At 35.3% G+C, this 15,052-nt stretch overlaps 1 protein-coding gene across 2 annotated transcripts in view; it reads right to left on the bottom strand.

Annotated features, from left to right (window-relative positions):
* ACYP2 (acylphosphatase 2) overlaps positions 1–15,052 on the bottom strand; it is a 205,455-nt gene that overhangs the window by 170,535 nt on the left and 19,868 nt on the right. For both annotated transcript variants that reach the window (XM_044663333.1, XM_044663334.1), the window contains exon 2: positions 8,151–8,167. In XM_044663333.1, the coding sequence (XP_044519268.1) occupies positions 8,151–8,167 (17 nt within the window). The remainder of the gene's footprint in view (positions 1–8,150; positions 8,168–15,052) is intronic.

Here is a 15,052-nt window from a genome sequence, read left to right as displayed (position 1 = left end):
ATTTGGAGGCAATATAATAGCCTCAAAGAAAACTGAGATTCAGTATATATTGCTTACCAAGTCAGGAAAGTAAATTAATGTATGTTTTTTAATTTTTTTAAATATTTTTCCATGTTTGCATGATTTATTTTCTTTCCCTCCCATCTTCCCTTCTTAATGTATGTTTTAAATGTTATCAACTATTGCTTTACCAACTTAGTAAACTGGAGAATTACCATACAAGGATGCCATTCAGATATTTTCTTGTTGTTTCTGACTTGCAGAAAAGGTAAACTAGACACCTTGTTTCTCTGCCCATCTCTTAAGAAGTTTTCAAATTTCAATTTAAAAAATCATTTATTAGGCAATTTTGGAGGCACTGTCCTAGGACTATAAAGACATAGTTTTTGCTTTCAAGGAATCTGTATGTTCTACTGGGAGGATATAAAATGTTTATAAATAAGTAAATACAAAGTATACACAATGAAAAGGTATTTCAAGAAGAGCTTCAATAACTTGATATTGGGAAAGATCTCGTGTAGCAGATGGCATGTAGGCTGGCTTCTGAAGGAACTGATTCTATAAAGTGCAGGTAGGAGGGAAAACTTTCTAGACTTGAGGAACCACTTTGCTAAGGCATGGAGGTGGGAGATGAAATGTCATACCAGGAATAGTAAATGATCCCATTTGACTAGAATTGAGAGAGTATAAAAAAAAAAAAAAACTGAAGTATTACTTAAAAAGTAGGTGGGAATCAGATTAGAGAAAGCTTTAAATACGAGGCTAAGTATTTTGTATTTTAGGCCGGAATCAATGGGAAGGCCAACAAAGATTTTCTAGTAGAGGATTCATGCAGTCAAATATGTTTTGTTAGAGCCAACACTTTGGCAGCTTTGTAGAAAATGGATGGAAGATGAGAGAAACTGTAACAGCACTCTTTGCAATGGCATAGAACTTGAAACAAAGTAGATACCTATCATATTGGGAATGGCTAAACAAGTTAGGATGTGCAAGGGGGCTGTTCCTGGTTATAAGAATGATGAATAATACAAATACATAGATGCTGGGAAAGAAACAGGAAGTGAGGCGAAATGAAGTAAAGTAAAGCCTGAAAACAATCTGCATAATGGGTAAAATGATGTCAATGGAAAGCATAATAATGAGACAGTCAAAACTAAAAGTTGCTAAATTATAATAATCAAGTCTGGCTCCAAGAAGAGATGAGAAGACACCGCTGCCAGCCCCCGCCTTCTCTGTAGATGTGTGTGGGGAGATCTGAATATAGAATATTACATGCAATGACATGTTTTTCAATATGTTGGTTAGTTTTGTTGAATTCATTTTTAAATATTTAAAAATTCCTTGTTATAAGGATATGAGGAAAATTAATGGTGAATTGTAGTAATTTCTATATGAAAAACCTTTCTTAAACCCCTAGTTTAGAAGGCCAGACAGTTTTTAAGCTAAAGTAATTTACTCCTAGGGGGCAGCTGGGTGGCTCAGTGGATTGAGAGCCAGGCCTAGAGACTGGAGGTCCTAGGTTCAAGTCCGGCCTCGGACACCTCCAGCTGTGTGACCTTGGGCAAGTCACTTGACCCCTATCGCCCACCCTTACCACTCCTGGGCTAAGGAGGTCCCTAGCCGGGATGAAAAAGGAGGAGGGTTGGGCGTGGGGCTAGCAACCCCACCCTGTAAAAACTACATCTGCTAAAGAAACTGCAACCTAAACTAGGGGCAGCTGGGCTAGCTCAGTGGATTGAGAGCCAGGCCTAGAGATGAAAGGTCCTACGTTCAAATCCGGGCTCAGACACTTCCCAGCTGGGTGACCCTGAGCGACCCATTGCCTACTAGTTGTGGCCCTATGCTCCTAGAATGGAGTCCCAGGATAAAAAAAAAAAAAAATTTACTCCCAGACCTATGTTTGAGACCAGAATTGACCCAGGACTGTCTCTAGGCCTGACTCTCAATCTACTGAGCCATCATGCAGTCCCCTGCCATCTTTCTTGATATCCTGACAGTTCTCTAATGTCTAAACATAAGAAGTCTATTAATATTAAATTACAAATCTGAGAGGTCGCATGATATAGATGAGAGCTGGACATGGAATTAGGAAAAAAGGGGTTCAAATCCTGCTTCAGACTCTTAGTTACTGTGTGACCCCGGGCAAGTCACCTACTTCTTTTGCCCTTACTTTCCTCATCCATAAAGTACCAGTTTAGACTCAATGACCTCTCGAATCCTATCCAGAGCTCTATATAGGGCATTTGCTATAAAACTTTTGTTGATTAGAAGTGAATACTACCAAAAGAAACCAGATAAAGGATGATTCCATGTAGTATGTCCAAAATTTTTTCCCACTATTAATGCCTAATTTTTAAAATAGCCATAACTTTATAAAAACAATGGAATATTCTCTTCTGGCATTTAAAAGAGGGGTAAACGTTTATGCCTTTCTAACTAGAGATGACTATAAAATGTAGATGGAAGAAAGGTGACTTGAACTTAAATTCTTTAATATTTTCCCCCCTTTTTACCATTTAAATTTACAACATGTACTGAAAAATAGTACCTATGAAAATAAGTTAGAAACTAGAATTATTCAGCCTGCAGAAAAGAATGAATATCTTTAGCTTTAACTAGTGAACAACTGTTCTCTATCTCCATTAAGGCAGAACAGAAGGGAATTTTAGATTTTAATCTAAAATGAAAGAAGGATTTTTTAACCTCTCTGTTATAAAGGGGAAAATTATAATCTCTCCATTGTTATAGATGTAGTTTACCTAGATTTTGTTTAAAATGCATTTGGAAAACTATCACATGCTATTCTCATGGAATAGATGCAGATATGTGGATTAATTAATAATAAAATTAGTCACTGGCTGCTGGCATTCCAAATATAAATGATTGCCAAACTACTGAAGGAAATGAATTGTTATCAATCTTAAATTATCTTTAGAAATTCAGAAAATTAGAAATGAGAAGGAAATAGCAAGTAAATGGAAATATGGCTCATAAGTTTTCATTAGGGATAGAAAAGAATTAATAAATTTGGTTTTAATTTACTTCAAAGACAATAAGAATCATCATTTTATGGGATACTTGGTAAACTTGTATTGAAGTGTTTGATTAAACATTTGCAAAAAAGATTACCATGAAAATAACTACAGGCTATGCATCAATCTCTGGTTGCTGAAGATCAAGATGAGAGAAATTCTATGGATTGTCAATAAAACCATCCAAATGAAATCACCAAATACTCTGATACTCAGTGATTTCAACATAGGAGAATGGTAAAGAAGAAACTGGAAAACATGGGGAAGGAATAAGGAAAGAGGCCCAAACATGTAGATTACCAAGAAGCCTCCGACTTATATCATAATTACTTTCTTTGAGAAGAGCATTTGAAATAACAAATACTGAATAATATCATCAAAAAACGAAACTGTTTATCCTTTGATAGGAAATGCTTCATTCCTGATGTGGGAATGATTCCAAATTAGCTATCTGTATATGGTCTTATCACCAATTTGTTTACCTGACTTTACTCAATGAGGACAAAACAATTACCTAAATTGATGAGACCCATCTCTACTCAGAAACATCTAATTACTGATATGTGTGTCATTTTAAATTACTCTAATATGTCTCCCAGGGCTCCCTGCTACAACTTCCCTGATACCTCCCACTTCCTTTGTGGGAAATGTCAGAGAAAGTATAAGAGAGAGGGTTTTGGTGCTTTTTCAGGCTCTTGAGCCCAGAGGCTGGCTGACATTCTCTACCCTGAATCCTGCAGAGCTCTAGGTTAGTAGCTCTCTCTTGGTGCCTTTTTTCCCTTCTACTTCCTAGTTTTCCCTAGACCTTCTCTTTTCTAATTTAAATAAAACCTAGCTATTCTAAACCCTAAGTTGCTACCTGATCTTTTATTTGAGCTCGGAAGGGCTCAGGTCAATTTCCCCCTGCTGGGGCTGGGGACTGCTACCTTCCTTTCCCTTCCTCCACCTTCCTCTCTCCTTTCTCCCATCCATCCTTCCTTTTACCTTCCTCCCTTCATGGTCACATATGGAAGGGTACCTCCTTCACTTCTGCAAACTGAAGAAGTTAATCTGACTTTATCAGTATCCCTGAAACTTAGTGAAACCTATCTTTTGAACAGAATGTTGTTAAAGAGAATTCTTTATTGTCTATCCTTAGTTAACATTAACTTAAGTACCTCACTAGATTGTGAAGACAGGATTAACTCTCCTTTGTCCACCTTTTGATTGAATCAACACAAGCTTGAACTAGGTGGAGGAGCTCACAAACCACTTAGTGAATTCCCCACTCTCAGAAACTCAATCAGTCAGGATGAGTATTCACCTCTCCAGAGATGAATTTTAGAAAATTCACACTCTTAGATGAGAACTTAACTTTCAGTAGGTCAGAACTTAAGCATCAGAAGGTGAGAAATTGATCCCACAGAAACCGCCCCGCTGGGCAGTGCTAGACAATTTGGAAACTGTGATTGGCCCCTGTGAAGAGGGGAAGTGACAAGAAGCCACCAGAAAAGCCACAAAATCCTTTGGATTGAGGCAGATTGTCTTTGAGAAGATAGTCTGAAGAGAGTGTCTTCTGGAGATAATCTTTGAAGGAGCTTTGCTGGAGATTGTGGCTTGGATTGTGGGCTTGGAGCTCAGCTTCAATTTAAGACTCTGACTCCTGGACTACTTCATTGGGTGAGTGAAAGGCTGACTCCCTTCCTAGTTTCCTAAGAGACTAGCTTCCATCTTGGAGAAGGCCATGTGGTTACTCACCACTGGTCCTCCTGGCTGAGGACTAGTATAAGTATTTTCTCTAACCTCTTTCACATTTCTCTACTTTATTGTTTCCCCTCTATTTTTGTAAATATGTTTCTGACTCAAGATATAATAAATATTGGCAAATTTCATAAAATTATTATCCAACCATTAATTTTCACCTTTATATTTCAACAATATAAGGGTATATACATTATTTGCTATAGCAAAGAACTAGGAACAAAGTGGGTAAACATCAAATGAAGAATCATTCAACAAATTATGGTATATTAATCTAATGGAACATGAATGAGAAATTACTTCTGACAGGTTCAGAAAGAACTGGGAAGACTAATATGAACTGATACAGAGTGAAGTGAGCAAAACAAGAAAAAATACTCAGTAATTATAATAATTTAAAAGTGAAACAACTGTCAAAGATCTAAGAATAGAATGATGGCTGATATAGTGACAAATCTTACCTTCAAAAGACTAATAATATGGTACTGGTTAAGAGAAGGGAGGACCAGTGGAATAGACTTGGGGTAAATGACTTCAGAAAGACAGTGTATGATAAACCCCAAAAGCCCAGATTTTGTGACAAAAATCCACTATTTGACAAAAACTGCTGGGAAAACTAGAAAATAGTAAGGGAGAGATTAGGTATAGAGCAACATCTCACACCCTACACCAAGATAAATTCAGTATAGACTTGAATATAAAGAAGTAAACTATAAGGAAATTAGGCAAACACAGAATAGTATACCTGTCAGATCTTTGGAAAAGGAACGATTTCAAGACCAAGCAAAAGTTAGAAAAAATTACAAAATGTAAAATAAATATTTTTGACTACATTAAATTAAAAAGTTTTTTATACAAGTAAAACCAATGCAACCAAAATTAGAAGAGAATCCACAAACTGGGAAAAAAATCTTTATAACAAAAAACTCTGACAAAGGTCTAATTACTCAAATATTTAGGGAACTAAATCAATTGTATTTAAAAAATCAAGCCATTCCCCAACTGATAAATGGACAAGGGACATAAATAGGCAATTTTCAGATAAAGAAATCAAAACTATCAATAAGCACATGAAAAAGGATTCTAAATCTCTTATAATTAGAGAAATGCAAATCAAAACAACTCTGAGATACCACTTCACACCTAGCAAATTGGCTAACATGACAGCAAAGGAAAGTAATAAATGTTGGAGGAGATGTGGAAAAATTGGGGCATTAATGCATTGCTGGTGGAGTTGTGAATTGATGCAACCATTCTGGATGGCAATTTGGAACTATGCCCAAAGGACTTTAAACGACTGCCTGCCTTTTGATCCAGCCATACCATTGCTGGATTTGTACCCCAAAGAGATAATAGGAGGAAAGACTTGTATAAAAATATTTATAGCCACACTCTTTGTGGTGGCAAAAAAACTGGAAAATAAGGGGATGTTCTTCAATTGGGGAATGGCTGAACAAATTGTGGTATTGTATTGCATCCTACTCATTGTATTCATCAGATTAGGAATAATGACATCTGTGATATTGGAAATTTGGTAGTCCTAGAACTAATTTTGAGGTCCCTGATCTAAACTTTCTCTAAGTTTAGGGGACTTCAAACTACATTTCCCATGATTCCTTGCTTGTAATCACGGAGGCAGGAAGAGTAATAATGTAGAGAAAAGTATAAAGATTGAGGACAGGATTGGTACTTCCTCTTTTCTGGGCTGTGGAGCAGGAGCCAGGATGGGAGGAGCAGGTAAATGGCGGATCCCCTTAAAATAACTCAACAGGCACGTGGCTTCATTTTTTCTAAGTGGCTTTTAATAAATCCCTTAAAATCATGATATTTTTTAAATCTATCCTTTTATACCCATTTTATTTCTTACACACCTGGCCGAATAGAATATTTCAGGGGGCTACATCTGGCCCATGGGCTGTAGTTTGCCCACCACTGCAGTCTAACCAATCACCATAGTGATCAATAATATGGAAAAAGGTCATGATCAATGACACATGTAAAACCCAATGGAATTGCGCATTGACTATGGGAGGCAGGGAAGGAAAGAACATGAATTATGTAACCTTGGAAAAATTCTCTCAATTAATCGATTAAATAAAATTTAAAAGCAAAAAAAAAGACTAACAAAACATGCTAATAAAAACATTTCTCAGCTAAGAGAAAAAGGGCTAGAGGTGTGAAATAGACCTACATTTTAGGGCAATGACAACACATGAATTTGTTTTGTTTGACTATACTTACTGGTTACAAGGAATGACTTTTATGGGGCAGAAGAGACTATATAGTCATTGTGATTTAAAAAAACACAAGAGAGCATAAAAGATTTCAGAAAAGGACAAAATCAAGTAGGACAATGTTGATATTATGATATTAAATTAAATATATACAATATTCACATTTTCTCATATAGTCTTCTTTTCTATATTACTTGTGTATGAAAATGTACATGATTGTTAATTAAGTTAAAAATAAAAATTTTAAATCTTTGTGTGTGAATATATATGTACATATATCTGCCTGCATAAATACAAATAATATAAAGTGTGTGTGTTATTATAAAAGTATACAGCATACAGGTAAAGGCATACTTTTTCAAAATGTATGACTCAGGCTGCTAGGTAACTCAGAAGATTGAGAGTCACACCCAGGGATGGGAGGTCCTGGGTTCAAATATGGTATCAGACACTTCCTGGCTGTGCAGCCCCTGGCAAGTCACTTAACCCTCATTGCTTTATACTTACCACTTCTGCCTTGTAACTAATACACAGTATTGATTCTAAGATGGAAGGCAAGGTTTAAAAAAAGAAAAGAAAAAAAAGAAAGTATATGATTCAAACAAAAGAATGTTATACTCTAATGTCAGAAGACGTGGGAGTTTCTGCCCTAAATATCATTCTTGGTTTTACAAGACTCGTGCCTTTGTACAGAGAGCTTATTTCTTTCCTCAGTGATCTTGTATTGTTTACACTCAATATCAAGTCAAAGTGAAAAAAGCCACATTTCATGTTTGATATTCAAAACTAAATTTTAAAAAGAAAATCAGCCATGAGTAAAAGAAGGATAACTTGAAATTCACACCAAGAATAAAAAAAATTGGAATATTGTTACAATTGAGAATATTTTAATGTTTTTAAATCACAGCAAAACACTGAGGAGAAAATGATTTCTGAAGAGATTATTTTAATCTTAATGTTTTATATTTATATTTAATGAGAATAGTTCAGAGACAAAATATTTTAATTAAATGCCACAGAATGTCAATGAAATACATGGTAAAATTTTCTGACTTTGTACACTAATGAGAGACTATAATGTTCCTGTAATCAGAATATTAGTATTTTTAAAAAGGAGTAAGAAATAGACTGTGTATTGACTTACCATTCTGAAGCAGACACCTATTAGAAAAGAGAGAAAAAAAAGAAATATCAGTTTATCTTACTATTAACAGAATGTTATCAGCTTGAATGATACTTTTAATTAAATTTGCTTACTGACAAATGAACTAAAATTTCTTAAATTTATTTTATTTTAGAGTCAATCATAAACAAAAGCTAGTGATATGCATTTAGAATATAGATGTCATTTGATTATTCACATTGTATTTGATTCTTTTAACATGAAAACAAAAGGGAAGACAACTTTAAGAGAGAATATTAATGTTTCATCTTAAGGTATTTTTAAGTGCTAAATAACATGTTATATATGTTTGATACAAAAAGTAAAGATGTTAATCAAAAGATACAAAACATTTCTAGTAAAATTCATTCATCCTCAGATTATACTTCCTACCCTTAAATAGGACTAAGTACAGTAAAACGTTTATTTGAATTATACATTTTTGTAAATTCTGGAACCAATTAAGCTTATGTGCTCATTTACAATATACATAACTATGAACAAATGAGAGAGAGAATCATGGGAAATAAAATGAATAATACTGATTACATGAAATTTTAAAGTTTTTGCCCAAACAAAATCAATGTATCCAAAATTAGAAGGAAAGCAAGAAATGGGGGGGGGGGAGGGTGGAATAGGAAGAAATTTACATCAATTTACATTTCTCTGAGAAAGACTTCATTTTTCAAATATATAAGGAGAGGAGGCAAATTATAAAAATAAATCCATTCCTCAAATAATAAATGATCAAAGGATAGAACAGGTACTTCTCAGAAGAAGAAATCAAAGCTATCAAAATAATTACATAAAAAATGCTCTAGAGGCAGCTGAGTGGCCAGTGGATTGAGTCACATCTAGAGATGGGCAGTCCTAGGTTCAAATCTGGCCTTATATTTCCTAGCTGTGTGACCCTGGGCAAGTCACTGAACCCCCACTTCCTAGACCTTACCAGTCTTCTGCCTTGGAACCAATATACACTACTGATTCTAAGATAGAAGGTAAGAATTGGTTTTTTTTAAGTGCTCTAAATCAGTACTGATTAAAGAAATGAACATTAAAACAACTCTGAGATAGCATCTCACTTCTATCAAATGGATTACCATGACAGAAAAGGAAATTGACAAATGCTGGAGGGTTATGTAGAAAACTAGGGACACTAAGGCACTATTGGAGTTGTAAACTAATTTAACCATTCTGGAGAGAATTTTAGCTAAAGGACTATAAAATTGTGCATACTCTTCAACCCAACAATACCATATCTAAATCCCAAAGAGATCAAAGAAAAAGGGAAAGGATCTACAAAAATATTTATAGCAGTTCTTTTTTTGTGGTGGCAAAGAATTAGAAATTGAGAGGATGCCCATCAGTTGGGGAACTACTAAAAGAGATATGGCATACAATAGTGATGGAATACTATTATACTATAAAAAATGATGGGGGTGGGATAGTTTCAGAAAACCTTGGATGACTTGTATGCACTAGTGCAAAATGAAGTGAGCAGGACCAAAAGAATATTGTGTAGAGTAATACTAATATTATAACACTAATCAACTGTGAAAAACATATCTACTCTGATAAGATAGTTCCAAAAAACCCATTACGGAAAATGCTATCCACCTCTAGAGAGGGAATTGTGGAACAAATTGAAACATCTCTTTTTTTACTTTCTTTAGGCTTCTTGCTTTAATTTTTTTTCAACATAGATAACATGGAAATATGTTTTTCATGACTTCACTTAAATATTCTCAAGAAGTGGGGAGCAGGAATGAGGAAGAGAATTTGGAACTCAAAATTTTTAGAAATTTTGATGGTTAAATACATTTTTTAAAATATATACATGATTAACTTAACTACGAAAACCTCAGTTTTAACGGAAAAAACTCAATCTTTCTGGTTTAGATTATGTAAAATTGGTACTTTTAATCATACATACTTCAGTAGGGCTACTAATAAAACATCCGGGCCTTTCTGACATTAATGAACCCCATAGCTCCTTTAAACAATTTACTAACACTGATAACAGAGAAACCATCTGCTCTAAGGTGTTAAGTTAATACGGTTTGAAGGATTTCTAAAAGGATTTCTACTTGTGGGCAATCTTTTAAGCCTGTCCTTTGAAGTTAAATTCTTCACTCTAATGAGTTTGTTTTAGCATTGAGATACTCTAAGAAATTAATGAATTACACAAATTTAATATGAACTCTATATCAAATAACAAATATAATTGAGCTATTAAAAATAATTTGATGGTATAATCACTTTACAAATGAATTGTAGGGTCCAAAGCAATGTGATAGTTTTATATATATATATATATATATATACACACACACACACACACACACACACATATGTGTATACGTATGTATACCATACACATACACTCATTTTTTTTTATTTTGCACTGCTGATATAGTTATGAACCAGTCCAACCATGAGCACAATTTGAATCTCTCCCCAAAGGGCTATAAAACCATCCATACCCTTTGACTCTTCAATACCACTATTAGATAATATATCCCAAAGACAGAAAAAGGGATAGATAGGTATATACCTATTGTAGTATAGAGAGAGGGGGTCATGATAGTTTTTTTCAAGCTTTGACTGAGTTCTGTAATCAGTTAGGGGTTTGGAATCTTGAGAGAAAAAAAGTCAGTTGGTTGGTGAATCTCGTGGAGAGAGTTTCAGACCTGCTGAGCTGCTTCCTTACCTATCTGTAGAATTGAAATTTAGCCTAGCTTTGAAATATTTATTTAAGAATTGTTATTTTAGATAAACCCTTTGTATCTTCATTTCCTTTATTATTTCCTACCTTCCTTCCCTTACCTTATATGTCTGTGGAGTTAATAAGGAGAGTAAATTAGAGAGGAGTTCAAATCTGTGTAGGGTTTAACTATAATTTGACAGTATTATATATAAAGAAATTAGGCAGTCATCATTTATTCCCTTTAGATATCAAGAGCACCTTGTAAGCTGAGTTAAGGCAGGTCCTTGCTCAGACTCCATCTCTGCCTCCCTTCCCCCACCTGAGGTTCCTGAGACAACTGTTAGGGCTTCCTCAATCCACTTTCCTGACAAATCATCCTTTAAAGACAATAAACCCTTTTGTGTTTCAACAGACCTATTAGTATAATTTGTCAGTTAGTTATTAAGAGAGGGAAGAAGAGGGAAAGAACTAACATACTCTGGGCTTGAAGGGAAGCCGGGTATCCATCTTGAAGGAAGGTGTAACTTCAAAACAAGTCCCTTCCTGTGAAATTAACTAAAGCCTGTAGTTAATTTCAGTTCAGTCTATTTCCCTCAGTTGATGTTTAAGTCTGAGTCCTGGTCTATAAGCCTTGCTGTCTTTGCCTGTTTAGATTAATTCCTCCTCTCCCTGAAGATCTTTGTTTCCCCTTTCAGTGTTATACTCCTGACTTCAGCCCTATTATATCCTGAATCTCCTTATTCCAGCCTACCTGTAACCTAGATTACCCACCTAGCAAGTCCCTGACAACCTCCTTTCAAAATTCCCTTGTACCACACACCTTTCCTCAAATTATCCCCATTACACTATATGTATATATGTATACATATGTGTGTACATATACACACGTAGACACTTTTTTTCCCTGCTGTCTATTAAATTAGGTCATTCTGATTAAGGAGGAAATTTAAGTTTATACATGTCTTAATACAAGAAGGCTTTTGTCCTTTAAAAAGTCTAGAACCTCCCCCCATATAGTACTACTAAAAATAAGTTTCAACCACTCTTCAATAATGTTGAAAATATACACACAAAAATAACAAATATCCAAATTTTAAAGGTTCAAACAATGATGCTAAGTAGACCACCAATATACACACAGAATCATTGCACAGAAAATGAATCAGTCTTGTAACATAGTTAAATCATATAACAAAATTGTATATCCATGAAAGGTTTTTAGATGCTTGCTGGACACAAATTTTTCACCATAACTCCAAGTTCTAGAATTATGAGACAACCCTTAAAACTTAAAAAAAAAAAAAATCATGTCACTTCACTGGGCCTCAGTTTCATCATTTTTTAAAGGAAGGAACTGAACCAATTGATTCTTTATTATTACTTCTAGCTCTAAATCCTCTGGAGACCTAACTCAAGTGGCCCTACACCATTTCTTTTTGTATGCAGATTTGCTCTGAATTTAGAAATGTAGTAGCATAGTCATGAATAAGAACAATTAAACAGAAAATCAGGAAAACTTGCTGGAATAAGAGGCATCTGGATAGCAATAAAGTACAAAACTATTCAGACTATGGCTGAGGGCAGAATTCTGTTGTCGATTGTGTAATTTGGAATTTTAGGGGTTCCATCGAGAGGTATTTGAGGCTCATTTGAGCCTTGGAATACTTAGATATGTGACAGATTTCCTGTGGACGTTTGGGGGACTTTGAAACTACATTTTCCATGGTTCAATGGGTTTCTGGTTTCTGACGTGATGATGTGTACCAAGGTGGAGCATGGCTTAAATTGGGTGGTCAGGCTTGGGACTTCCTCTTCCGTAGGTAGGAGAAGGTACAAAAGGTAAATGGCTGATGGCGGTGTTTTTGAAATAGACCTTAGCCAGGCGCATGGTCATTTCTTTATTTTACCAAGATGGCCCTCATTAAAATATTACTTCTCCTTTTATTCTCAGTCTCTATTATTTTTAATTATTACACGAATGAGGTCTAAAGTCATGTTCCCAGTTGGATAAGCCTTTAATTGAGTTTCCTTGGTTGATGATGTTTCTGGTTATTTTTTGTTTTGTTTCTGCCAGACTTTCCATTACTAATAAGAGAATGTCCAGAGATGTGTAGGTATTTAACATTTAGTTGTCTAGAAAAAATGTACACATGAAACATCTTTCTATTTAACCTACATTATTAACATTTTCTCCATCCTTTCTTAAATCTAGACAATAAATAAAATAATAAATTAAGCCTCAATCTGAAGCATTTTCCAATGCCAATATGAGCTGGCTCCAGCATATTCCTGAATACCTAACCAGGTCAGGGGGTTTGAGAAGAGTTAAATTGGGGGGAGGGGAGGCAGGAGTTTGATCAAAAGCCAGTGGGCAGTTGATTAAATGCAAAACACTTAGTTTATTGTTGGGAAATATGGATGTGAAAGTAACTTTATAATAGATTATAACTATACCCAAGATTCCAATCCTAACTAAATTTTCCTAGAAAACCCTACATATATCTGCCTCAGAGAGCAGTATCTTCTGCTAGGCTGAAGCCCTCTCCTACTCTCCTATTCTCTCTATCTGATAATATAACCACTATCTATCTACCTTATCTATCCAAGTTAATTGATAATCAATAAGGCTATTATGAAGATCTTAAATCTGTTTCTCTCTGATTCCAACAGTCCCAGAGAGAGCAAGCCACACACACTCTTCTCCCCAGGAGGCCCAGAGACCAAAAAGCCCTTTCCAACATTCTGCAAATTACAAATCACACTCAGCCACACCCTTCTAACTGTCACCAACTGTGGACCTGCACAGCAGGGGGTCTCCTACTGAAAAAAAAAAAAAAACCAACCTTATTACTCTTTTCCTCTTAAATATAAAAAATAGAAATTAATAAAAACTATCTTAACAGGGTCTTCTAGCAGAAGAATGAGGCATCTAAAGACAGAGATGCCTTTCTGCCCAAAATAAGGACTATAAAAATGCAGAGCAGCAATAACAGTTGCAGAAACAAGACCAGAGTTCCTGTTATATAGATGATGCCTAGATGAGGTTATTAATAGACAGTAAAGTACAAAGTTATGTTTCTCCTAACACTGAAATCTAAAGCCAGAGTACTCAGGTAGTAATGTTAAAATGTGTTTTTGACAGACTATGTTAATTTCTATTTGAGAGAATTTTGTATATTCCTTTGTCTGGGTTCTGGGTCAGAGACTCTGCTTTTCACAAATTCTTCATCCTTGGGAATCTCAATGAATGTCTACCTTTTAACAAAATTTGGTTAATAGAAAACTGAGACAAAGATTCTCTTCCTGCCTATGTTATACCCATCACATGGGGATGGAGGGGTAAGTACTTTGATGAACCACTTCCTAATTGGCTATATTCCAGTTAAGGATATCTAGAGATGTTCAAAGGAGAGGCTGAATAATGACTTCCTAAAACTCTATTTATATATAGATCCACCTGATGAAGTTTCAAAGTCATTGGTCATTTAAGGGGGCCACTTGATTGATTATAATGCTAACCTAATCAATAAATTTATATTCTTACCTAAATAATTGTAATCATAACAATGAGGATAGAATCAGGCTCTTCCACACACTGGTGGGCTTTGAGAACAGGTCCTCCACAATGTGAGTGAGGTCAGACTTGGGTGTTTAACTTTAGAAATTGTATATAAATACTGTTGTTGGGAGCAGTTGGGTAGCTCAGTGGACTGAGAGCCAGGCCTAGAAATAGGAGGTCATAAATTCAAATCTGGCCTCCAACACTTCACAGTTGGGTGACTCTGAGCTAATCACTTACCTCCCATTGCCTAACCCTTACCACTCTTCTGTTAGAACCAATACACAGTATTGATTCAAAGATGGAAGGTAAGGGTTTTTTAAAAAATACTATTGTTCCAGGAAAGGCTAGCATTTATATCTCAGTCACTTCAGAAATTAAACTTTAAAAATCTTAAGCAAGGCTTCCGGGTTAAGATGGCGGCAGAGTAAGAAGCAGCTCTTAACCTCTCCTGACCGAAACACACAAAACTCCTCAAGGGGACATAAAAACAAGTCACAAAGAGGGCATGGGAGAGAGAGGGGACAAATACTATTATAAGAAGGAGAGGAAGAGAGCATAAAGAGGTAATAATCAAACCTTACTCTCAGTGTAATCAACCCGGAGAGGGAAGAGTAG

Source organism: Gracilinanus agilis, chromosome 2 (assembly GCF_016433145.1).
Source record: "Gracilinanus agilis isolate LMUSP501 chromosome 2, AgileGrace, whole genome shotgun sequence".
Classification (NCBI taxonomy): Eukaryota; Metazoa; Chordata; class Mammalia; order Didelphimorphia; family Didelphidae; genus Gracilinanus; species Gracilinanus agilis.
This window is presented reverse-complemented; position numbering and strand designations above follow the sequence as displayed.